The sequence below is a fragment of the Apodemus sylvaticus genome, chromosome 6 (genome assembly GCF_947179515.1).
Source record: "Apodemus sylvaticus chromosome 6, mApoSyl1.1, whole genome shotgun sequence".
Lineage (NCBI taxonomy): Eukaryota > Metazoa > Chordata > Mammalia > Rodentia > Muridae > Apodemus > Apodemus sylvaticus.
Window position 1 is genome coordinate 51,470,495 of NC_067477.1, and position 25,263 is coordinate 51,495,757.

General features: G+C 40.0%; 1 protein-coding gene and 1 non-coding gene across 7 annotated transcripts; one reads left to right on the forward strand and one right to left on the reverse strand.

Annotated features, from left to right (window-relative positions):
* Nucleotides 1-884: 884 nt before the first annotated feature.
* Nucleotides 885-22,585, reverse strand: Psma3 (proteasome 20S subunit alpha 3). 6 transcript variants are annotated; one of them, XM_052185699.1, is made up of 11 exons: nucleotides 22,483-22,585; nucleotides 18,712-18,794; nucleotides 13,932-14,055; nucleotides 12,443-12,544; nucleotides 12,296-12,369; nucleotides 9,685-9,757; nucleotides 8,430-8,495; nucleotides 6,151-6,197; nucleotides 3,342-3,409; nucleotides 2,968-3,032; nucleotides 885-2,253 (listed from the first exon to the last, which is right to left on the reverse strand). In XM_052185699.1, exons 1-11 carry the CDS (start codon nucleotides 22,501-22,503, stop codon nucleotides 2,209-2,211), a joined length of 768 nt encoding a protein of 255 aa, XP_052041659.1. In that variant the 5' UTR covers nucleotides 22,504-22,585; the 3' UTR covers nucleotides 885-2,208. The 6 variants fall into 6 exon arrangements, with proteins under 6 accessions (XP_052041659.1, XP_052041660.1, XP_052041663.1 ...); XM_052185700.1 differs by lacking the exon at nucleotides 22,483-22,585 and adding an exon at nucleotides 21,973-22,218; XM_052185703.1 differs by lacking the exon at nucleotides 22,483-22,585 and adding an exon at nucleotides 18,520-18,619 and having other exon boundaries at nucleotides 13,932-14,050; nucleotides 18,712-18,795.
* Nucleotides 22,586-24,297: 1,712 nt separating this feature from the next.
* On the forward strand, nucleotides 24,298-24,413 carry LOC127688278 (U5 spliceosomal RNA). The gene has a single exon (XR_007978662.1). It is a non-coding gene; the product is annotated as a U5 spliceosomal RNA (small nuclear RNA).
* The last annotated feature ends 850 nt before the right edge of the window (nucleotides 24,414-25,263 follow it).

Sequence of the window (25,263 nt, forward strand, 5' to 3'; positions counted from 1 at the left end):
GCCTGGTACCCAAGAAAGCCTGAGGAGGGCGTTGGATCCCTTGGAGCTGGGTTTATAGGTAGTTGTGAGCCATCTGAGTTGGGTACTGGGAATTGAACTCTGTCCTCTGCATAAGTAGCAAGATTTGAAACTGTTAAGCCATCTCTTTAATTCCCAGTGTCTACACTTTAAGAAAAATGTTCTATATGAACCAGAAAGATAAACATAGTAATTTACCCTTCAAGGGGTGAGATGCTCAAAAAAGGATATTTTAATGTTTCAAATATTATAAAGCACAATAAATATAGTTACCTATTGTATAATACAGTTCATGTTGAATAGTCAGTAGATATAAATAGATGGTGAAATATCTTGGGTTATGAGAATGCCCTTTTCCCTCTGTAACTTTTGAAAAGTAGCCAAATTATAGGGAGCAATATAACAACTAGCAGTTTTATCAGTATAGGGCTTTTCAGAATATTTTATAAAGGGTAAGAATTGATTTATATTTTCTGTCTTTAATCTTTTGTGCTTTGACAGTTCTTAGTCACCTGAAGTTGAATTAGATGTCTATTTTTGTTTTTGAAACGTGGTTTCTCTATGTAGCCCTATCTATCCTGGAACTCACTCTATTGACCATGTGTCCTGGAACTCACAGATACACCAGGATTGCAGGATCAAAATTAGATTGTCAGCTCACTGGCTCTACATTAAACCTACAGGAGCCGGGCAGTGGTGGCGCACACCTTTAATACCAGCACTTGGGAGGCATAGGCAGGCGGATTTCTGATTTTGAGGCCAGCCTGGTCTACGGAGTGAGTTCTAGGCCAGCCAGGGCTACACAGAGAAACCCTGTCTCAAAAAAAGTCAACATAAATAAATAAATAAATTAAAAAAAAAAAGACTTCATTTCAAGTTTCTTCTGGTATCTTACATACATTGTAATATGTGTTTATTTAACTTTCTTTTCCTTTTTTTTTTTTTAAAGATCATTTTAACAACAGAAACAGGGCCAGGTATGGTGGAGGCAGAGGCAAATTCTGAGAATTCAAAGCCAGCTTGTTCTACATAAGTTCCAGGACAGGCAGGGCTTATGTAGAAAGATGGACCCTGCCTCAAATAAACCAAAAGTAACAAACAAAAAGAACTCTTTCTTATGAGATAAGTACTATAAACATTGTATTACATGAACATTTAAGCCATATTTGATACTTTAAAGTTTTTGTTTCAGGTGCCAATAAAGATAATTTCCAATCATAAGATATTTATGCAATATGGAAATGTTATCTGTATTCATGTCAAATTAGAATATGTCACATTTTCCACAAAAGGCTGGTTGCTCCCTCCTCAGTAGTGGTTTCAGAATTACATTAAACAGAACATTATACAAGAATTAAGAGGACCTCTTGCTCTTTCACAGGACCTGGGTTCAGTTCCCAGTACCCGTGATTCACAGTCATCCATAACTTTAGTTCTAATTAAAGCACTCTTCTGACTTTCGTGGGCACTGTAATATACATAAACATGCAAAAAAACAAAAAACCCACAAGAATAAACCTAGAAATTCTTTTAATTCTAGTTAAAACATAGTAAATTATAAATTAACTTGTGGGCTCAATCTTTCAGCCTTAGTCTGGGCACTATGTTTTTTTGATTTTGTTTTTGAATATTAGCCTTGAACTCAAGAGATCTACCTGCCTCTGTCTCCAGAGTACTAGGATTAAAAGCATGTACTACCACACCAGAATAGCACTAAGAATTTGTATGTATATACACATTTGTACTTATTATATATATATATATATATATATATATATATATATATATATATATATATATATTTAATTGTGATTTTATATATATATATATATATAAAATCACTTACTTTTATTTTATATTCATTGGTGTTTTGCCTGCATGTACCTCTGTTTGTAGGTGTCAGAGGTCTGTAACTGGAGCTACAGACAGGTGTGAGCTGCCATGTGGGTGCTGGCAATTGAACCTATGAACCCCCGGAGGAGCAGCTAACTGCTGAGCTATCGAGGCCCAGATGTAAGAATTTTTAATCAATCATGAATCTACATTTAATATTACGTAGATATCCTCATTACACAACAATGTTTATAAGACAAAATTTAATGAAAACTGGTCAGGGGGTATATATAATCCATGGTGCTAGCCATATGCAACTGTTACAGAAATGTAAACCAGTGGATGGTGAAGAAAATGTTACATATTGTCATCATCTGATTCATCTTCTTCCTTCAAAGATTCCTGTTAAAAGAAAAAAAGTGTTTTAAGTTTTTCATCTTGATACATCCTATGAAAACTGCATTTTAAATATCTGTAATCACAAATTATTTATACCTGAAAAAATACCACACTGAAAGATAACCCAATAAGTCTACTTTGTCCCCTATGGATAAGAACAGTAAATGTCCTGGAGGGAAAAACCTAGAATTTTCTTTGTGGTTTTTTTGTTTGTTTTCAGTGTTGCCTTGTCTGACCTAGAACTTTCTCTGTAGACCAGGCTGGCCTTCAACTGAGAGATCCTCCTGCCTCTGCCTCCCTATTGCTGTGAATGCAGGTGTGCACCACCATGCCCAGAAACCCTGAAATTTTCAAGCAGACAACTCCTTTTTTAAGAGATAAAACACTAACAACAAAAAATAAAAGTTTAGAGCTAGGACAAATCTATCCCTACCAGAGATAACCTAAAAAAGTTTACCCTTGGTGCAAATAAACATAGCCGGGCGGTGGTGGCACACGCCTGTAATCCCAGCACTTGGGGAGGCAGAGGCAGGTGGATTTCTGAGTTCAAGGCCAGCCTGGTCTATAGAGTGAGTTCCAGGACAGCCAGGGCTACACAGAGAAACCCTGTCTCGGGTGGGGGTGGGAGTGGAGGAAGAGTTCAAACAAACATCAAACAAATTACTTTATGACTCAAACCATGATACTGTTTAGAACAATGTCTATGTTGTTCCTTACCTTGGCATATTTCTCTGCTTCCTCTCTTATGTCTTTGGGAACAATTTCATGTCTTCCTTTAGTTACTATAAAAATTGAACCATATATTAATTAAAAATGAGGATTATAATTTGTAATACTGTGAACTCTCCCTAATCTATAAGTACGTAGGATTCATTTCCTGTTGTTTCCTCCCCCCAAATAATGATTATTCACAAGGTGAACTTAAAAATAAGTTAAGTTTGACTTACAAATCTTGACAAGGAGATAAGTCATGTAGATATTTCAATGAGAACTAGTCCCAATATCAGCCAGTTATTATATAGAATTCTTTCATTAACTTGTCTTAAAGTACAAATAAATTCTAGAACAATAAATGTACAAATGTAACTTACATTCACCAACCCAGCTGAGCTCAAGTTCAAAAGCTTTATCCTTAACTTCATCGTGTACTATGTAAATTCTACAACAGAAGAAATTAACACAAAATTGGTCAAGTACATACACAAGTTCCAAAAGCAGTAAGTACAAACTAGACAGTGTGTGCCTGGTGTTATTTATAAAATGATATACTCTCTAGTATAGTTCAATATTAGAAAAGTCAAATTAGGAGCTGGAGAGATGGCTCAGTAAGATCACTTGGGTTTGGTTCTCAGCATACACAATGCTAACTTAGAACCCATCTCTAACTGGTCACCCCAACCCAAAACCCTCTCGTCTCTTCAGGTACCACATTCAGACATGTAAGTAAAATACTTATACGCAGAAAATAAAAGTTTTTTTTCCCTTAAAACAGCAAATAACACAGGAATTGAGATCCTCCCTACAAATACTAATGTACTTCTCTTTCTCAAGTTCTGCCTATTTTGATAATGTTTTAAAGTTTCAAATAAAAGACATCTCAGAAAGAAAACAGATTCAAATTAGAAAGGCCATCATGAATTGTGCTTTTTCAAGATACCCATTGTTTTCTATTTGTAAACAAATATTTCAGAAACTAACCAATTATTTAAACCATCTGTCCAGATAAGTTTAAATGCCAAACTGGTTCTTAATGGTATATATAATACATTACAAACAAGGCACATAACTAGTTACAGTAACAGTAAACAGCTGCATTTCAGCTGGCAGCACGGCTCGTGCCTATAACCCCAGGAGTTAAGTTAAGGCTGGACAATCTTGAATTTGAGGCTGTCCTCAAAAATGACAAAAACCTCCCTGTGATAGAAAAACAAAGCTTTCCATTTCCTTACTTTCAAGGCTCTGCTAAAGCCTTGCCATTTAATACAAGAGTACCTTAGTTACAGCATGAAAGGATGGCTTTCTGAAGAGGAACAAGTACCACCAATCACAAAAGTAGCAAAGGTGCCCAAGGGCTGACTTCCAACAAGAACTTCAGAGACTACTTCAGCAACAGACCCCAGATTGTACCATACTCCAACTATTTTAAGGAACTACTTTCCCTTTTCAATGTACTATGGTTCTTAACTGATTTAAAGAAGGAAGACCGCCGGGCGGTGGTGGCGCATGCCTGTAATCCCAGCACTCTGGGAGGCAGAGGCAGGCAGATTTCTGAATTTGAGGCCAGCCTGGTCTACAGAGTGAGTTCCAGCACAGCCAGGGCTACACAGAGAAACCCTGTCTCAAAAAAAAACAAATCCAAAAAAAAAAAAGGAAAATTGCTTAACAACAGAAGGTAAATGAAGAGAGATGAGTCTTGGCAAGAATGGAAATAGTGAGAGCAAAATCCCTTGGTGAGAGATTATAAGCACCATCTGTTATTATTATGATAGAACCCACGTTTTTTTCCTTGTTTGTATTATCAAATGCAAAACCTGAAAGACAGTATTGCATAAAGAACCAATCAGTAAGTTTGTTCATGTAGTTTACCTGAAAAAGCAGCTAGAAAGCGAGTATTCTACACAATATTTTAACAGCAAGTGTCTGCATTCTCTAATCTAAAATTAATTTTTTGGGTTTTGTTGGGTTTCTGAGACAAAGGTTTCTCTGTGTAGTCCTGGCTGCCCTGGAAATTTCTCTATAGACCAGACTGGTCTCCAACTCAGAGATCTTCCTGCCTCTGCCTCCTGGATGCTGTGACTGGCCTACATTACTGCTCCTGACAAATTAATACTTCTCCCTGAATGATCACTGAGCAGGTGTTCGGACTTCACTGCTTACTATTTCACAATGTGTTACACTGGACTCACCGTCATCTGCCTGTAATAAAAAGCCTCAAGCTGTTTAACAAGTTTTCTTAAAAGAACTTAAAGGATAAATGTGATGAGAAGACTAAACAAAACAGCCAGCTTCATAATCACATACCGAAATAGCTATAAACCTAAAGATATAGTGAAGCTAAGTTATGGCTTCATGTCAGAACAGAGTGTGTATGAGGCCCATATTCAAGTCTAACAACACACAGACACAGTGCTTAAGCAGTTGTGTAAGAAACTTTTTTTGGATTTACTTTTATGTGTATGAATGTTTTGCTTTTGTGTGTGTGTGTGTGTGTGTGTGTGTGTATGTGTGTGTGTGTCTGCTTGTTGCCCTTGGAGGTCAGAAGAGGAATCATCCCAGGTCTCCTGCAAGAGAAAGTGCTCTTTTTTGGGGGTGGGGGGTGGGGTTGGATTTGGTTTTTTTCGAGACAGGGTTTCTCTGTATAACCCTGGCTGTCCTGGAACTCACTCTGTAGACCAGGATGTCCTTAAATTCAGAAATCTGCCTGCCTTTGCCTCCCACAGTGCTGGGATTACAGGTGTGTGCCACCACTGCCCGGCATGAGCAAGTGCTCTTAACCACTGAGCCACTTCTCCAGCCCTGTAAGCATTCACAAGTAGTTTCTAAATGTCTACCATGTTCTTTTCCTATCTTTGAGTAGATGTTAAATTTCCTATCATGGGAGCACACGCTTTTAATCCCAGCAGAGGCAGATCTTCTTTTGGTTTCTAGGGCTATATTGTGAAACTTATGTTTCTAAATAAAAATAAAGGTGTATCTCAGTGGTAGTGCATGCACATGCTTAACATATTCAAAGCCCCGAGTACACAACACCCCATACACAAAAATAAAAACTTCACATATAATAGCCTCTTAAGAGTTTACACAGAGATTAGATCATGTAAGGTTTTTCTTGTGGATGGCAGATAAAATCTCAAGTAAGGTTTTTCTTGTGGGTGGCAAATAAAATCTCAAACAACTTACATTTTTGCAACTTCTTTAACTACATCACGGCAAGTCATTTCCTTCATCTGTAAGAAAAGCATACTAATTACTTTTGTATCATGTATAAAGACCAGGAGTGGTGATGCACACCTTTAATTGCAACTCTTGGGAGACAAACAGGTTTCACAAATTTGAGACCAGCCTGGTCAACATAGCAAGTTCCAGGATAGCCAAGGATACATATAGGCCTATCTGCCCCCCCACCCCCCAAAAGAGAAACGTATAAGTTCTTATTTGCTTACTATTTTTCTAAGTAGTATTAATCACCAGGGTTCTTTTTCTTTAGCAACTGACAATAGCTTACTTCGATTAATTATAAGTGGCAATGAACTAAAACCAGGTCCTCTGCAAGAATATTGAAGTGTCCTTAACCACCAAGCTATCTCTGCAGCTCCAGAGACAGCTTTTAAATGAACAACAATGGAAGGCTGTGACATAGCTGAGCAGATAATGGCGAATGCCACAGAGCCTGAGAACCTGAGCCTGCGTCCCAGGACCCAAATGGTGAGCTATCTTCTGACCTCTACTCATAAGCCACTGTGTGTATGTACCCACAAAATTAGAAACACACACAGACAAATAAGTAATAAAATCAGAGTCTCACTATCTCTTAGCTGACCTCAAACTAAATAGAAAGCCACCTGCTTCTGCCTCCAATGTGTCGGGATTAAACGTATGCCCAGACAAAACATATTTTTTAACAGTAAAATTAAGCAAGTTATTAAAGGAATATGTTGTATATTATATATATTAAAGGACTTATATTTCCTCTTATTTCCTGGAAGATAAAAGTAAAAAACAAAAGTAGGAAAGAAAGAAGCCAAAGGCAGGTGAGATAGCTCAGTAGACAGTGGCGTATACCACCACTCCTCGTACTGCCAGAAGCACTCCAGGGCAAATGTGCTCATGCATTGCACACCCAAAGTTAAACAATGAAATTAAAAAAAAAATATGGAAAACAAAAGCTTATTTACCAGTCAGGGTTACATAGTGAGGCCTGCCTCCAAAAAAGCCCCCTCCCCCCAAAAAACCCCAAACATTGTTACAATAGAATTCATTAATTATTCCACCAACGGACAATTATAAATCATGAAAACCTACTTAAGTGTCCAGTTGAAGTGTCTGAATACTACAGTCATTAGAAGGAACTGGCTAGTGTGGTGGCACAGCTGGGACCTCAGCCCTGGGAGGCAGAGGTATGAGGGAGGACAAAGTTGGAGCTTTAGTGACAGGTTTATGGTGTCTTTCAAAGAGATTCACTAATGTTCGTTTGTTTTCTGTTTAGGACAAGCACCCATGTCAGATAGCTAACTGCCACTGTAATTTCAGCTCCAGGTGGAGAGGTAACACCTTCCTTTGGCCTCTGTGGGCAACTGCATTCACAAGTGTACATTCCCATGCATATAATTACAAATAAAACTTTTGAACATTCACATAACAAAAGCAAACAATAGTCAAAGTATTTGGGAAAATTAGGTTTTAAGTAAAACAGTCTAATTTCTAATAGCTGAACATGAGGCTCATGGATAGTATAAAGTGGGTAGTTTTAATCTGAAATAAGATCTCACTGTATAGTCCAGACTGGCTTCTAAACTTGCAGCAATCATCCTGCCTCAGCCGCCTGAGTCCCAGAATTATAGGGATGCGCCATCAAGCCATGTTTAAAGTGGGTAGCTTTAAACTTCACACTTCTCTAGGCACAAAGGAAGGAAAAACACTTGAGCAGACACTAGTATTTTTAAGATTAAAAGCTGCGCCCAAAGACAAGATGTAAAAGAAAAACAAAAACACAAAACCTTTATTGCAGTTGATCTAGAATGGACTTCAACCTTTTTTTGTACAGTGTAAAAAGTCGTTTGGGGAGTTGGAAAGATGGCTCAAAGGTTAATTGTACTTGGTATTCTTGCAGAGGGACCAGGTTTAGTTTACAGCATTTACAAGATAGCTTACACCCATCACTAACTACTGCCAGGGAACCTCATACTTTCTCTGGGCCTCTGGATATTAGACACATACGTAGTATACAGACATGTACACAAATGAATCTTTGTGAGGTGCCATGTGTTTTTTCCTCCTTAATGCTTTATAGAAGGACCAAAATCATATAGGGATATATAAGTCATAGGTAATGGGTTACCATGTTTCCTATGTAACCAGTTAGCCTCACGAACTTCTCTAAACATCAGGCTGCATTATACCACTGGACTAAGATTTGTAAATTCCACTTCTAGCAAAACCCGACATCCCATATACTTTACCTGAAGCTTTTCTATTTCTGTCTTTGCGGCTTGCCTGGCTTTGCCAATGGCACAGCCCCAGTAACCCTATTTAAAAAGGAAAGGAAGAAAAAATTCAATTAGTATATATTTTCTGACATTAAAAGAGTTACTATTTATTTTTTGATTTGCTGGTTGTGGTGTACTTGAGACATAGAGGTAGGTAGATCTCGGTGATTTGGAAGTCTAAGAAGACTATATGGTGAGAACCTTGTCTCGATAAACAAACAAACAAACTCCCAGCAAATTAAAAAATTGCCAGATACATGAACATAAGGAGTTTGAAATATCAAACCTAATTCTAGAAGAATCTAGGTTGCAGTTGGAGAGGTGGCTCAATGGTTAGGAGCCATGGTGCTCTTGCAAAAGACCCACATTTAAGTCCCAGCTCACGCATGATTGTTTGTGAACATCTGTAACTCTAGTTTCAGGGGGCCCAATGTCATCTCTCACCTTTGCAGGTACCAAGCACACACAAGGTACACATACATGCAAGAAGAACATATACAAACAAAAAAATGAATACATCTAAAAAAAGTAGGTTTTGCCTCCCATTCCCATGGAAGATTTCCAACTGAAGACCTTGCAGATGCAGGCATCTGCTCTACCACACTGAGCGTCCTATCTTACCGTATGTTCATACTAAGATGTAATACAATGAGACAATCACACACAATCACAATACTATGTTTACTAGGTAGTTCTTATGAAGAGTATACTAAAAGTCACGTTTTCTCTGCTTCATATGTTTATTAATATAAAAAATTACTTCCTTAAATAAGTTAGAGTTTTATTTATCCTTAAAATGCTGTGGATTGAAGCCAAGGCCTCACACATGGTAGGCAAACATCTAATTAGACTCTCCCTAGGTGTTTCTTTTACTCCGAGACCAGGTCTTCAGTAAGTTGTCAAGATCTTTTTGTAACAGCCAAGGCTGGCTTGAATTTGTAATCCTGTAAGCCTCCTCCTCCTCCCCTCAACCAAGAAGCTGGGACTACTGCTTTAACACTGTTTAAATAATCCAAGTAAGATAATTGACAACATCATTTAACTATAAAAGAAATTAAATAACAATAAAAAATGTACTCAAACCGGGTCCTGAGTTCAAATCCCAGCAACCACATGGTGGCTCACAACCATCCTTAATGAGATCTGATGCCCTCCTCTGGGGCGTCTAAGACAGCTACAGTGTACTTACATATAATAAATAAATCTTTAAAAACAGAAATGTACTCACATATGAAACACCTGATGGGTCGATCATATAGAGCTGTGCACCATCATTCGCACTGTAAGACCCCAACATGAAACTGCATAAAAACAAATAGTTTAGAACACAGTTCTCAATACCATTTGTATAGAACACTGTGATGAAACTACAATTAATTTTCTCAGATAAATTGCTAACATAACTTACAGTATGTTTTTGATAAGACAGCTACAATAAAAACTGCTAAACTATTAAACAACCCATGTGGCTTGTTTGCTTAGTCAGCCTTTCTTATAAAACTTTATTCTGCAGTGTCAGAAATGAAGCAAAAGAATTACAGACCGGTGATGAGAAAATAACTAAAAGGCCAGTGAACAAAATCGCTGCACAAAAATCGGCCACGGGAACAACTGCTGCTGAAAAGCACCCTAAATTTGATTCCCCAATGTTCCTCTTGTCATTTTTCTGCAATGGTCAGAAATGGCTCAATGTCTTTATATGCTCAACAAATTAAAATTAGGTTGCTAAATGATCATGAATTACCAATTTTCTGAAACTATTTCTTTTACTTTAGAAAACTGAGCCTTATTTTAGCATCATGTGGGTGAGCTTAGGAGCCAACAATCCCAATTAGTACCCAGCTATTCCCATTCCAAACTGATGTAATTCCTCTTTCAGTCTATACATTATATATATATATATGACTATCACTTAAAACCCCTTCCACACGTCCTTTTGGAGCTGTCACACTCTGACCTCTTTGCACATCTGCAGTATCATCTCCACGTACTTTTTTTCTACCTCTGCACTCCCTGAGTGCCCATGCTGCACACCAGCACAGAACAGTCTTCACTTATTCCCCCAATATTTCATGTGTCTCTCCTTGTCACCTTTCCAGAAACAGACCACACCTTAATTGCTGTCTCACCATTACCAATTCTTGGATTAATAAGTCATATTTATATGGCCTATAAAATTGCCTTTTAGTTGTTTTCTCATTACCTGCCTGTAATTCTTTTGCTACATTTCTGACATTGCAGAATAAAGTATCAATGCAGGGATCCTATCATTTCATTTCTAAGGTTTGTTTCATCAGTGTGACATCTGTGTTGCAACATTAAGAACTCATAATCAAATTCTTAGACAAATGGATGGAGCTGGAGAACATCACACTAAGTGAGGTAACCCAGTCTCAAAAGATCAATCATGGTATGCACTCACTGATAAGTGGATATCAGCCTAGAAATTTTGAATGCCCAAGACATAATCCACATATTAAATGATGTCCAAGAAGAACGGAGGAGTGGCCCCTGGATCTGGAAATACTCAGTGCAGCAGTATAGGGGAATACCAGAACAGGGAAGTGGGAAGAAGTGGATGGGGGAACAGGGGGAGGAAAGAGGGCTTATGGGACTTTTCGGGGAGTGGGGAACCAGAAAAGGGGAAATCATTTGAAATGTAAATAAAGAATATATCGAATAAAAAAAAGAAAAGAACTCATAATCATGATATATGCTCAAAAAACCCATTATTCATGGAAAGGAGCTGTTGAATGTTGAACTCAGTTACAATGAAAGGCAATATATGAAGTTAAGAGAGGGTCCAAGTGTAATTAGAGTAAAACCTTTAACTAATTTAACAAATCATGCTGGTTCTAACACTGCTAATGATTGTAAACTCAGGTTTTCAATAGATCTGCCATTTCTGTATTTAAATATGGCTTATAAGCACCTTAAAGGCATTATAAAGCTATATACAGCTATATAAAGATACTTGGCTATGATAAAGCATGGCCAACTAAGTTGTGTTTTCTTGACTTTAGTATCAGGCTCTCGTATACCACGTTGGCCTTAAACTATGTAGCTAAGAATAACTTCTGATCTTCATGCTGATACCTCCTGAATACCCAGATTACAGACACAGCATGCCTAGTTTATGAGCTGTCAGGAAGCACTCTACTGAGTTACAGCTCCAACCAATAATGTCTTCATTTCAAATATAGTCATAACAGTTCTCCCAAGAACCTTTATAACAATGTTATAATACCCATTAAACTTTTTGCTCTATCTGAATCCCTTTCTCTAGCTAATACTTCATTTTAACAACAGAAATTTACTTAGGTGTTTAAACAGCTGTACCTACTGTCAAAAATCAGGAACTTAACTACAGAGAATTTATTATAATCAGAAATTTATTGAAATCAAAATCACAAGCTTCCTCATGACTTCAAGACTATAATTCCTTTTACTGTTCCAAAAGTTTTCATGGTTTTTTTTTTCTTTTTGAGACAGGGTCTCTATACTGCCCAGCTTTGTGCCAATCCTCCTGCCTCAGCCTCCTGAAACTGGGATCACAAGCATGCAACCTCACACCAGCTTTTATGTATACTTTTAATGGTTGCTTACTACTTCTTGGTGAGAATTTACATTTCAATATGTCTGAGAGGCTAATCTGGAAACTGGAAGGTTGTCTCAGTTAGGAGAGTGCTTACTGTACAAGTGTGCTGACCTGAGTTTGGATTACCAGCATCCACATAAAAGCTGAGTGGACCACAGTACAGTAGTGGGTCACTTTTAATAAAAGGTTAATTCATGGAGAAAAATAACTGCTGTATAAATATGACTTAAAGGTTTCATACCTGCAGCCAAAAGGTCTGACAGCACTGTAGAGTGTATAAGCGTGTACATACATGGCCACTCTGTCTGCGAGATGCTGGGAGGAAAGGACTTTATTAGTACATTTCCATTACTGTTCAAAAGGTTTACCAACATATTTGTCAACTTACTTTTAGAGGAATATTATAGCCAAAGTTAGACCTAAAGTTGGATGCTTCTTCTCTTGCTATGTCTGCTAGCGAACGAGCATCTGCCAACAAACCTGCGACTGCCTGGAGGAAAAAGGGACCAACTTAACATACATTCTTATAATAGACCACACGAAAACCGTTTATTATTTGCTGATCTAATAGTTTTTAAAAATAAGTATCAAATACTATCTTTGATTAATAGTCTTTAAAGGGCATTTTGATGACAAGTATAGAAAGAAGAAATTAGGCCTTAAAACTTTCTCTATCCCTTTCAATGTCTAACGTTTTGCCAAATTCTGTCTAACTTAGGTGAGCCTTGAATCTGGGATCCTTCTGCCTCAACATCCTGAGTAACTGGCTTAACAGGCCTGAGCTACCAGACCCAACCATTTCTAAGTATGAAAAATGCCAACAGCTCGATGGCTTCACATAAGAAACAGGATAAATTTGAGCATCTAGAATAAGATTAAAACTTTCCCGCCCTCAAGTGCCTACTGAAAGGACAACACAACTGCCTTCTACCAGGTTTCTTTTAACACATCTCACGAGAACATAACAAGCACAAGCAATAAATCTGTTCAGGACAGAAAATGGTTGGAAAAATCCTTATGAAGGGGGGAAAAAAAAACCTTAAGGCTTACTGGCTACTATCAATTCTTTTTTTTTCTTTTTCTGTATATAACACCATATCTCTCTCAGAAATAAAGCTACCACTGAATGTTCCTGTGAAACAGGATCTGGAATAACAAGGAAACAAAGTTTGAATCCAATTTTTCCTTTAGTCACTGAGCATCTGTTAGCTCATCTGTAAAAGTGGAATGTTTGGGATTAAATGATCTAAATTACGTGAAGAGCCCACACCCTACCTCCTAGCACTCGAGCTGTTTCCTCCGCATTCAGATAGCAGAGTGAACACCAGTTCAGTATGTTTTATGGCAGTTCCTAAGGAAGAAAGCATCATCTACAAGATGCCTGCAGTGCATACCAGGCGTTTGATGGTCTGGCTTACATTTGAGTTTACCTAGCGGGTTCAGGACTTAGGAGAGATGCCTAAGAAGCTATTCGTTCCTGTTCCTTTCACCTTACATTATTTCTTCTCCCTATAAAGTGTTCTGATGATGCACCCCATGATGGATGCAGAAAGCTTAACATCCTTTGCTCCTAAATACTTACCATCCATGGTGACCCATGCTGCTAACATCTCATTTCTGTATACCCAACATCCCTCACCCTCTCATCTTTAAAACAATTTGTGTTTTCTTTGCCACCAGGAAGGCTATAAAGCTGTTTTAGATATTGAGTGGGTCAAAACACAATAATGAACTGATTACTGTGGCTGCTCAATCATTACTGTCTTAGTACCAAATAAATGAACGACTCTAGAACAGACTTTATTTTGGTTATATCAAAAGAAATTGAAGAAAACAAAAATGAAAAAAAAAAAAAAGATTTTAAAGTGTGATCTCACCATTCCAACATGCCGATCAACATTAAAAAGACGTTTATTGGAGCCTTCTTCATAAAGTTTAGAAAGGACTAGTTTTTCTACCCCAAACACAACACCGTCTTTACATCTGATCCCAATAGCTGTACTGAAACAAGAAGAATTTTTTTTAGCTGAAATAGAAGAAACTTAGTAAGATTTAAAAAAAATAAATCAAAGGGTTGACTACAGTTCAGATGATAGAATGATGGCCCAGGTTGAAAAAGTGGTAGATTCAGTCCCCGGCACCATACACAAATACAGAAGCTGTGAGCAAGCTTGTAATCCTACGCTGGGGAGATGAGGCGAGAGCATCACAAGTTCAAAGTCATAGGAGCACCTGGAAGTTGGGAGGCAACCTGGGCTGTGTGAGACTCATCTCAGGCAAACTTAGGCCTGGGCTGACGGCTTAATCTGTAGTGTTTGCCCAGCACAGCACAGAAACTAGGCGCGCTGGTACACACCTGTAATCCCAGTACCAGAGGCAAGAGGATTAGAAGTTCGAGGTCATCCTCTGCTACATAGTTGAAGGACAACCGAAGTTACCTCGGGACCTTATCTTAACAAATAAAATACAATATTTAAAGCATGTAAAATATTTTTAAACATGCATTTTTGTTGTTAAACTTGGCAGCACTTATTGTTTTCTGTGTGTACCTGCATGTGTGTGCTGTCAGTCATCTGCAGAGAGGACACAGGACACACCAAGGGACTTCTCTCCTTTACCATGTGCATCTCAGGGGTCAAATCCAGGTCACCAGAATGTGACAGGTGCCCCAAAGAGGGAGTCATCTTACTGTCCCACTTTAAAATATTTAAAATTAGAGGTCAGGTGTGGTGGCACCCTGTCTCAAACAACAGCAACAAAGAGACAGTCTTGCTATGTAGCCCTTGGCTGGCCTGGAACTCACAACAACCTGCACCTCTGTCACACTCAAGTGCTGGGATTAAAGGTATCTGCCACTCCAGGCCCAGACAGACTCTTAAAAAAAAAAAAAAAGACAGAAAAAAAAAAAAAAGAGTCAGCTGTAGTACTCGCCTTTATCACTTTATTCCCAGCACTCTGAAAGTAGAAGCAGGAGGATCTTTATAAATTTGAGGCCAACCTGGTTGGAACTGTGAGTCCCAGGACAGCCAGGACTGTTACATAGAAAAACCTTATCTCAGAAACCAAAAACAAACATAACACACACAAGAAAAGATACAGCTACATACAAACTAAGTATTTTTCTTTATTTTGTTCATCTATTTCTTCTACGATAAATAGTACTACTAAATATATAAATCAATAAAATCTATGTTCTGTTATAACTCAACTCCTAACTTCAAGTAAAATATGGATAAGCCGTATGATGTTATTTTCAGATTAACTATGTTTCTTTATTCTCCCTTGGCGTGTTGCTGGTGTAGGGACTAGAAATCCAGCCAGGCCCTGCATGTGCTAAGCGGCTACCTGAGAACTCAGCTACATCCGTGCTCCTCTTTCTGATTTCCATTGCATGAACTTGTTATTAATATGAATATGCAACTATTATTTTACAAACTTACCATTTTGAGTGCTAAGAACTCCACTCTGCCTCCCGCACAGTCAGCATGTAGCACTAAGGTGTGTCTCTAGCCCTGTGGGGACTGGTCCCGGGACCTCGTGCACACTAGGCAAGCACATTACCAATAAGCTACGCATACTCTGAGCCCTTCCTAAGGTCTTGGTCTTGTTTTGTTGGTTTTTCAAGACATGGTTTCTCTGTGTAGCCCTGACTGTGCTACTAGAACTGACTCTGTAAACTGGGCTGGCCTAGAACTCAGAGATCCTCCTGCCTCTGTCTCCTGACTGCTGGGATTAAAGGTGTGTGTCACCATGGCTGAAGTATTCTGAGTATTTTTTAAACTTCAGCTGGCTGAACCTGAATGTGTAAAACTTATGTATAAAGCAAGCTAACTATTTACAACTATAAGCCATTTTAATAAGTATCATTAGTAATGTTAATTTGTAATAATACTAAATAGTAAATAGGTGAGCAGTTTATCATTAGGTATTTGTTGTTAAGACCAATAAAATCTCCTGTCAACTTGATTTTTTGAGGAAAATTTTCTTGTTTCTTTGTGTGGTGCTGAGGATGGAACATAAGACCCATATACACCAGGCAGCACTGCTGTCAGTACTGTACAAGCACACTATATTATACTGACTAATTTAGACAGTAACTCTGGAAAACAATAGTTACATCTATTTTATAAATAAAGAACCTGAAGCAAAACAATTATATGTCCATCATTAGCAAGTGATGCAACAATAGTCAAACTCAAGCTGTCTACCAACTCTTGTCTAAGTCTCTGGTTAGGAACACCCCCTCAAAAATATACAGGGAGCCGGGCGGTGGTGGTGCACGCCTGTAATCCCAGCACTCTGGGAGGCAGAGGCAGGCGGATTTCTGAGTTCGAGGCCAGCCTGGTCTACAGAGTGAGTTCCAGGACAGCCAGCGCTACACAGAGAAACCCTGTCTCAACAAAACCAAATCCAAAAAAAAAAAAAAAAAAAACAACAAACAAACAAAACAAAAAAAAAACCACCAACAACAAAAAATATTATACACACACACACACACACACACACACACACACAGGGAACCAGGGCTGCAGAAAGGCAGAACAGGTGCTGTCTTAACAGAAGCAATGTAAACCTCTCTATTTTTGAACTAATATTTAATTTTTCAGCTTTTATTTCTAATATGCTAAGTAATGGTATAAACTATAGCCTGCACTAATAAACGTTTTTTGAGATTCCTTAATAACTTTTAAAAATATAAGACATACAATTCTTGGAAGAATGACACATCTATAATCCCAGAACTGAGAGGGCTGAAGCCAGAGGGCCACAAGTCTTAAGGCATAGGCTACACAGGAAGTCCTATGTCTGTCTGAGCAGTATACTGAGTATGCAAAATAAAATAAAGGTATACAGTCTGTGGGGCTGGTAAAATGACTGAGTGGATAGCCATGAGAACCCATCTTTGATTCCATAACAGAAAACAACAATACACAAATTGTTCTCTGATCTCTGCTCACACATGCACACACACAGAAAATAGCTTAGGCCTAACAACTTAGTCCTTATACAAGAACTTTCACAGTCGGGCTCTTCAATGAGACTAAAAAGAAAAGACTAAAGTTCCCCTTTTGTCTTTTCATATAACCATCTAAGAGCATATTTTCTTTTTTTTAAAATTATGTAAATGCACTTGTGTGGATATGTACAAGACTGCAGGTGCCTATAGAGGCCAGAGATGTCACTTTCCCCTGAATCTGTGGTCCCTGCCACATAGGTCTGGGACCCAAACTCAGGTCCTGTGCAAGAATAAAACAAGTCTTAACTGCGGAGCCATCTCTCTACCCCTAAGAGAATACCTTCAGAAAACAGAATCACAGCATATGTATTTCAAGTATAGTGCTTCTAGGCACCTACTTAAATATTGCTAATTACTTATTTTGGTATTTCTCCCCCCTCCCCCCCAGACAGGGTTTCTCTGTAGCCCCAGCTGTCCTGGAACTCACTCTATAGAACAGGCTGGCTTTGAACTCAGAGATGCACCTGCCTCTGCCTCCCAAGTGCTGGGATTAAAGGTGTGCATGTACCCCAACACAAGAAAAAAAAATTAATTGCCTTTTGATAAGAACAAAATCTTAAACCTATTAGCTTAAATGTTTCCTAACTGCTTAAACACCACATCCAGTTCAGTTCCTGGGTGCTAAGAGGTCAAACCCAGAACTCTGTGCATCCCATACAAACACTCCACCGACTGAGCAACATTCTCAACATTTCATTTTCTCAAACACTTATTTAAAAAATTTTTATTTTTGGTTTTTTTGAGACAGGATTTCTTTGTGTAGCCCTGGCTAGCCTGGAACTTGTTCTGTAGACCAGGCTGGCCTTGAACTCTGTGTGAGTGGGTAAAGTACAGAGAGCAGAGGAGGGCATTGAACTCTCATATCTGGAACTCCAGGCAGCTGCGGGAAGCTCAGTTTATTAGTGGTACTGGGATCTCTAGCCACAGTCTCATGACTGTGCAGCAAGCACTCTTAACCCTTAAGCCATCCCCCCTTGATTTACATAGGGAAAAACTGCTTCTCTAATTCCAGTCCTAGAGGCAGATGAATCTCCTTAGGCCACCTGGCCTACATGTTAAGTTCCAGACCATCCGTGGTTGTTTTTGTCTGTCTGTCTGTTTTGAGACAGGGTTTTTCTGTGTAGCCCTATCTCCAAGCTAACTCCAAAGTCAGAGACGGACCTGCCTCTGCCTCCCAATTTCTGGGATTAAAGGCATGAGCTACCACCACTAAAACTGTTTTTTAAAACATAAAATAATTGCCTGACAGTGGTGGCGCATACCTTTAATCCAAGCACTTGCAAGGTAGAGGCAGGCAGATTTCTGAGTTCGAGGCCAGCCTGGTCTACAGAGTGAGTTCCAGGACAGCCAGGACTACACAGAGAAACTGTGTCTCGAAAATAAAATAAAATAAAATAATCTAACAGGATGGCTCACTGGGTGAAAGTGTATACTGAAAGTCTGATTACCTGTTTGAACCCTGGAACACAAACGTAGATGGAAAAGAAAGAGCTCTGAAGAGGACTACGAGGAGGTGGAGATTACTTCAGGGTATGACACTTGTGGATGCTAAAGTAACACAACAAAGCCTAATTACCAAACATACAAAATAAGAGATAATGCCTGGTTACAACTCACTTCAAACAAACAGTGTATCTTACCTACTGTTTTCCACAGCCTTCATGGCATATTCAACTTGGAAAACTCTTCCATCAGGAGAGAATGTAGAGGCTGACAAGTCATACTAATAACAAAGAGAACAACAGTAAGTTTACATCAAAGTCTCTGCCAACAACAGTCAGACATTTACTCAGGGAACACTACAACCTTAGATGGTTCAGTTGTCAAGAGCACCTGTTGCTATTTCAGAGAACCTGGGTTGGTTTCCCAGGACTCACAGGGTGGTTTAGAAACATCTGTAACTCAGTTCCAGGGGATCCAATGCCCTCTTCTGACCTACATGGGCACATATAAGGTAGGGAGGGGTGTGTGTGTGTGTGTGTGTGTGTGTGTGTATCATGCAGACAAAACATTCATACACATAAAATAAATCTAAAAAAAAATTACATAATGGATGCAAATTTAAAGGTCAGAACTTTTTTCACATAAAACTTTTTTTTAAAGTATTGTTAGCTGGGCAGTGGTGGTGCATGCCTTAATCCCAGCACTTGGGAGGCAGCGATGGCAGATCTCTGAGCTTGAGGCCAGCTTGGTCTACAAAGTGAGTTCCAGGACAGCCAGGGCTGTTAGACAGAAAATCAAACCTGTCTGTCAAACCCAGTATCTCTATCTTTATATCTATTGGGGGAGGGTAGAAACATTAAAGTCAGATTATTTACATTTATTTACATCTGTGCCAGGAACCAAGGAAAGACCCTGGTTAAACAAATCATTAGCATTCAGCAACATTCAGTGACCATCTATCTACTGTACTGAATCACATGAGAAGACAAAAATCACCACCCATTTATAAAGTTCTTTTACTTTCAAATCAGGAATCACAAACCTCGGTGGATCATGTGATCATAGCCAGAATGGCTATAAAATAAAAAGGAAGGCACATTAAGAGTAACTCCCAATGACTTCATCAAGGAAACTCTGGTAGGGCAGGAGGGCTTCGTGATGGGGGAAAGTTTTCTATGATGTGAGGAAGAGTTCCCTGGGAAGTGACTGCCAGTCTTAAGGTATAGATGTACCTAGCCCAAGCCAAGGACCTGAGGGTCTTCAACACTCTACATCGAGGAAAAAGACAAGGCTGAGAAACTTCAAACTTGCCAAAGAGTCAAACTAGGTTGGGGGAGTTGTTTACATTTTATTCTTTTTTCTTCCAGATTTATTTATTTATTTATTATGTACATAGTGCTCTGCCTGCGTGTATACCTGATCTCATTACAGATGGTTGTGAGCCTGAGCCACCATGTGGTTGCTGGGATTTGAACTCAGGACCTCTGAAAGGGCAATCAGTGCTCTTAACACTGAGCCATCTCCCCAGGCCCCTACATTTTATTCTTAATGCAATGTGGTGTTGAACCAAAGCGGCTGTATGATCTAACTCATGTGTTTTGTCGTTTAACATTTAGTGTGTGTGTGTGTGTATGTGTGTATACACACTTGCGTTATGGTGCACATCAAGAAGTCAGGGGACAACTTGCCAGAGTCCATTTTCTCTTCCTACCTTTTGGGATCTAAGACTCGAATTCAGCATCTCAGAGGCGGAACTTAGGTGTTAAAATTAAGTCTTGGTAGCATTTCACAGACCCAAATTCAAGTATTTAAAAATATCACTCTGGCCAAGCGATGGTGGCACACGCCTTTAATTCTAGCGCTTGGGAGGTAGAGGCAGGTGAATTTCTGAGTTCGAGGCCAGCCTGGTCTACAGGGTGAGTTCCAGGACAGTCAGGGCTACACAGAGAAACCCAGTCTTGAAAAAACTTTAAAAAAAAAAAAATCACTCTGGCTGGAAAGACACTCAGCAGTTAAGAACACTTGCTGCTCTTCCAAAGGACATGGGTTCAATTCTCAGCACCCACATAGTGTCTCCTAACCACTCCAGTAGCTTCAGTTCCAGGGGATCTAACACCCTCTTCTGGTTGGATAAACAACAGACACACATGAGGTGCAACACACAGAAATTAAAAAGAAAATCACTCTGGCTTGGGCAGAAACAAATGTAGAGACAAGGGTGGGTGTAGAGCGCAGATATTCCAAATGATGGTGGCTTTGACCACACAAAAGGCAAGGAAACAACCTTTTAGGAGTGCCATTATATGTAAAACAAAACCTCGAGAGCTGTCAAGCAATACAAGGTGTAGGTTTAATCCCTAGGCATATAGGATCAAGTATATGAAAACACAGATTTGTTAATGGACAGCTCTTGGGAGTAAAATAAAAAAGACAACTAAGGGACTTCATTTGAATAACCAGAATTTGACCATTCATTAAGCTGAAGACAACAGGCGACTGTCCATACAGAATTCACAATAATCCTTTCTTGCTACATATCTAAGCAGTAAGGATGTGTCCCGGCACTCATGTGGCTGTCACAGAAGGACGCAGAGTTCTAGGCTAGCCCAGACTTCATAGTATGGCCCTATTTCAAACCCCCACACATAATATTTTTTCTAAGCTGAATATAAGATCTGGGAGCTCAGTGGCTTGCCTACTAGCTCTTGAGGACCTGGGCTGGCCCTCCCAACTGCTCAGCAGTAGAGTTTTAAAAAAAAATAAATAAAATGGCCCCAAAAGACTGGTATTTTACATTTCTTAGGAGACAGAAAACAAGCCTTCGACAGTGAAACTTCTAAAGCTCAGGGCTATTTTCATACTAAAATATGCCACATTGTATGACTATTGACAGAAAATAACATTAATACACCTGCAAGCCAATTTGCTGTGAGATATATTATTGAGCACTTATCCCAAAAGTATTACGTTATTAATATCTCATAACCACTTTAATTATTCTAAGCAAAAGGAACTCAAAACACAGTATGTGGGTTTAATTCTGAGCATCAAATCTTTGTTGTTGTTGTGTGCGTTTGTTTTGCTTTTTTTTTAAGACAGAATCTCTTTACATAGTCCTGGTTCCCCTGAAACTCATTAAGTAGACCAGGTTGGCCTCTAATTCAGAGATCCTCCTATCTCTACCTCCCAAGTGCTGGGATTAAAAGGGGTGCACCACACTCCGTGTGCATCAAAACATTGGGGTAAACAAGGATAAACCAAGAAACGCATTATTCATTGCCTCTACTGGAAATAATCATGTTAAATAGTTCTATATGGAGACAAAGGAAAGGTGAGGTAAATCACTGCACACACGGGGTGTGTTTAGCCCCACAAATTTAAGTCCAACTCGCAAATCCTCAAAACTCCTTAAAAAATCGGAGGCACTTGGGTCCATAAATAACTCTTTAAATGCTTACAGATTCGCTTAAAATAGCTTGTTCGCGAAAAAGCAGAACAAAGAAAGCAGAGAACTCATGAGATCGAGCCTTTCTTCTAGGTTGCGTCTCGACGTGTTTCCAGGGGACCGGCCACTAACTAGGTTGTCAGGGAAGCCGGAGCAGGCCTGTGAGTCAGCAGCACCTGCACAGGCAGGCGGCAGCCGCACGACGCGCTCGGAGATCCGGCCGAGGCACTGCGACCAACCTGGGCACGCAGGGGCCCCTCGTGGGTCGAGCCGGGGCGCCCACACTTAGGGCAGGTCCGCAAGTTTCCACTTCCCATTTCCTTAAGCATAAAATGAAAGTGACTCAGCACCCCGGGCTGTCGCTGCACCGGGGCGGACAGGACCAGCCCGAACCGCCGGAGGAGCCGGGGGTCACCAAGACAGAGGCCGCGGGTCCCCGGGACTCCGGCAGCCCCTCCGAGCCGCACCCGGGCTTCCTCGCTGCCTTCAACCCCGAGCTGGAAAAGACGGCGCAGAGACTCACCCCAGTGCCAATGGAGCTCATGGTGCTGACCCGGCAGGCCGCGGAACACTTCCAGGCCTCGAGCGCCGCTCCTACGCCGCAAAGTACGCAGGCTAGTAACAGGCTCGCCCATTGGCTGCGCTCTCCACCAATAGCCTTCCTTCTTGCGGCTTGTTCCGCGGGCTGGGAAGAAAACAGAAGGAAAAGGAGAGGGCGCGCGTGCGCAGAAACCATAGAAGCCGTTCCTTGGAGAAGTTGGTACTGTGTCAACTGAAACTGGTATTGGAAGTGCTAAGGTCAGAGCTGGTCCCTGATAGTCCTAAGGAGCTGGGCTTGGGTGCCTGTCCTCCGTAGCCCACACAGACAAAGAATTTCTAAAAGTCGGGGGAAGGAAAAACCCGCCTCAGGAAAAGGAACAAAAAGGACCAGTGACCCCCCATCCCCTACCGAGTTCATCAGAGTCCTATAACTAGGCAGTCTTGGTCAAGGTGTGTGTGATACCGTTCCATCATGATCTCAACTTTAGCCTCTCCTGCAAGGTGGTGTGACAAGATGTATATGAACTGTGAAATCTCTACAAGTCGTCCCTCTGGCTGGAAGAACCATGCAGGCTTCAACCTTTCTTTCCTTCCTTCTTTCTTTCTCTCTCTCTTTCTCTCTCTTTCTCTCTCTTTCTCTCTCTTTCTCTCTCTCTCTCTCTCTCTCTCTCTCTCTCTCTCTCTCTCTCTCTCTCTCTCTCTCTCTCTCTCTCTCTCTCTCTCTCTCTCTCTCTCTCTCTCTTTATTTTTTGATTTGTTTTTTTTTCCAGACAGGGTTTCTCTGTGTAGTCCTGGCTGTCCTGGAACTCACTCTGTAGACCAGGCTGGCCTCGAACTCTGAAATCCGCCTGCCTCTGCCTCCCAGAGTGCTGGGATTACAGGTGTGCGCCACCACCGCCCAGCTTTGTTGTTGTTAGTTTTTTTTTTTTTTTTTGGGGGGGGGGGTTCAACCTTTCCTCACCCAGCATGTAATTCCTGGAGCAGTTTCAGTTTCTTGGAGTCTTTATAAATGAGAGGAGCACAAGTGTTTCTTTAAAATATCACCATTCCTATTAGGGAGATTACAAAACTTGGTGTTAGGAAAGGCTAAAGTGGGCTGGGCGGATCCCAGCACTCTGGGAGGCAGAGACAGGCGAATTTCTGAGTTCGAGGCCATCCTGGTCTACAGAGTGAGTTCCAGGACAGCCAGGGCCACACAGAGAAACCCTGTCTCAAAAAAAACAACCCCCCCCCCAAAAAAAAAATCTGATAGCTCCACAGTAGAAAATAAGGTGAATGAAATGAAGGAATTAGAACGCAACAGTTTAGCAACTGTGAGCATGAGAACATATGCAAATAGCAATCATCAGATACCAAAATTAATGAGTAAAAAGATAAAGAAGAGCAAGGTGTTTACCTCCTCCTGACTTGTCTTCTCATTAGATATTTGCTAGTTACAATTACCAAGGGAAACCCAGAAAGGCTAGAGGAACTTTAGAGGAATATAGAAGAGATTGTCACCATCACATACCTCCTGCTGCAGCACTCTGACAGGAGTGAATGTTAGCTAAAGGGTCAGAAAAACCGAAATGAATATCTAGTTGGTTTGCTTGTTTGGGGTTTTTTTGAGACAGGGTTTCTCTGTGTAGGTAGTCCTGGCTGTCTTGGAACTTGTTCTGTAGACCAAGCTGTCCCAGAACTCAAGTTAGTGTTGTGGGCATGGGCCTGCAATCTCAGATCTGGGAAACTGAGGCAGAAAAATATCTTGAATTTCAGGCCAGCCTAGATAACACAATTTTGTCTTAAAAAACAAACTAGCATACTCTGATTTCTCTTCAGATAGTATAAATTTTTTGACTTTTACTAAGGATTTCTGTGGAGAGGAACAACTATGTGTCTTAACCCAATTTTTTGAGGTCCTGCTTATGAAGGACTAAAAACAAACCCAAAGGAGACAGGCCAGTAGTGGCACATACCTTTAATCCCAGTACTCTGGAGGCAGAGGCTGAGTCATGCGGATCTCTGTGAGTTCAAGCCCATCCTTGACTACAAATCAAGTTCCAGGACCGCCAGGGCTGTGACACAGAAAAACCCTGTCTTGAAAAACAACCCAAATCAATAGCATTAAAGCATTGTAATTCTTTCATGAGGGATTCTAGTTAGAACATGTTTGGCTAACAGCCATCTTTACAGGAGGGCCCACCTTGAAGAATTGTAAGTTCTACAAAGTTTAAGTATCTAGCTAAACGGCTACATAATTTACTGCTTGAGTGCCTAGTGCCCTGGCTGCACCAGTCACTGGCAGTGGGGCCGCTTCTTGCCGCTTCCCGCTCACCAGCCCTCTGGGAGCTGGATTATTGCTTTACTTTGCATCTCAGAGGAAGGCTCTGAACAGAAAGCCTAGGGCCTTGATCATTTGCTTGATTCCTTACAAGACTAGAATGGGTTTGCTTTTAAAAAGTTATTTCAGATGACTTCTAGAAGTAACACTTGTGAAATTGGTAAGGCTTTGCACTTCTTTATTGTAGAGTGATGAACTTTCAAGGCCAAGCAACTAACAGTGCTTTGCAAATAGACACGTAATATGATTTTAACAAATCACTTAAACGATGGTTTTATAATACTCAATAACTAACATTTATTAAAATAGGTACTGTTATATTTTATATACATTCAATTTTTTTATTTGTTTTTTTTTTTTTGTTTTTTTTTTTTTTTTTTTTGAGACAGGGTTTCTCTGTGTAGCCCTGGCTGTCCTGGAACTCACTCTGTAGTCCAGGATGGC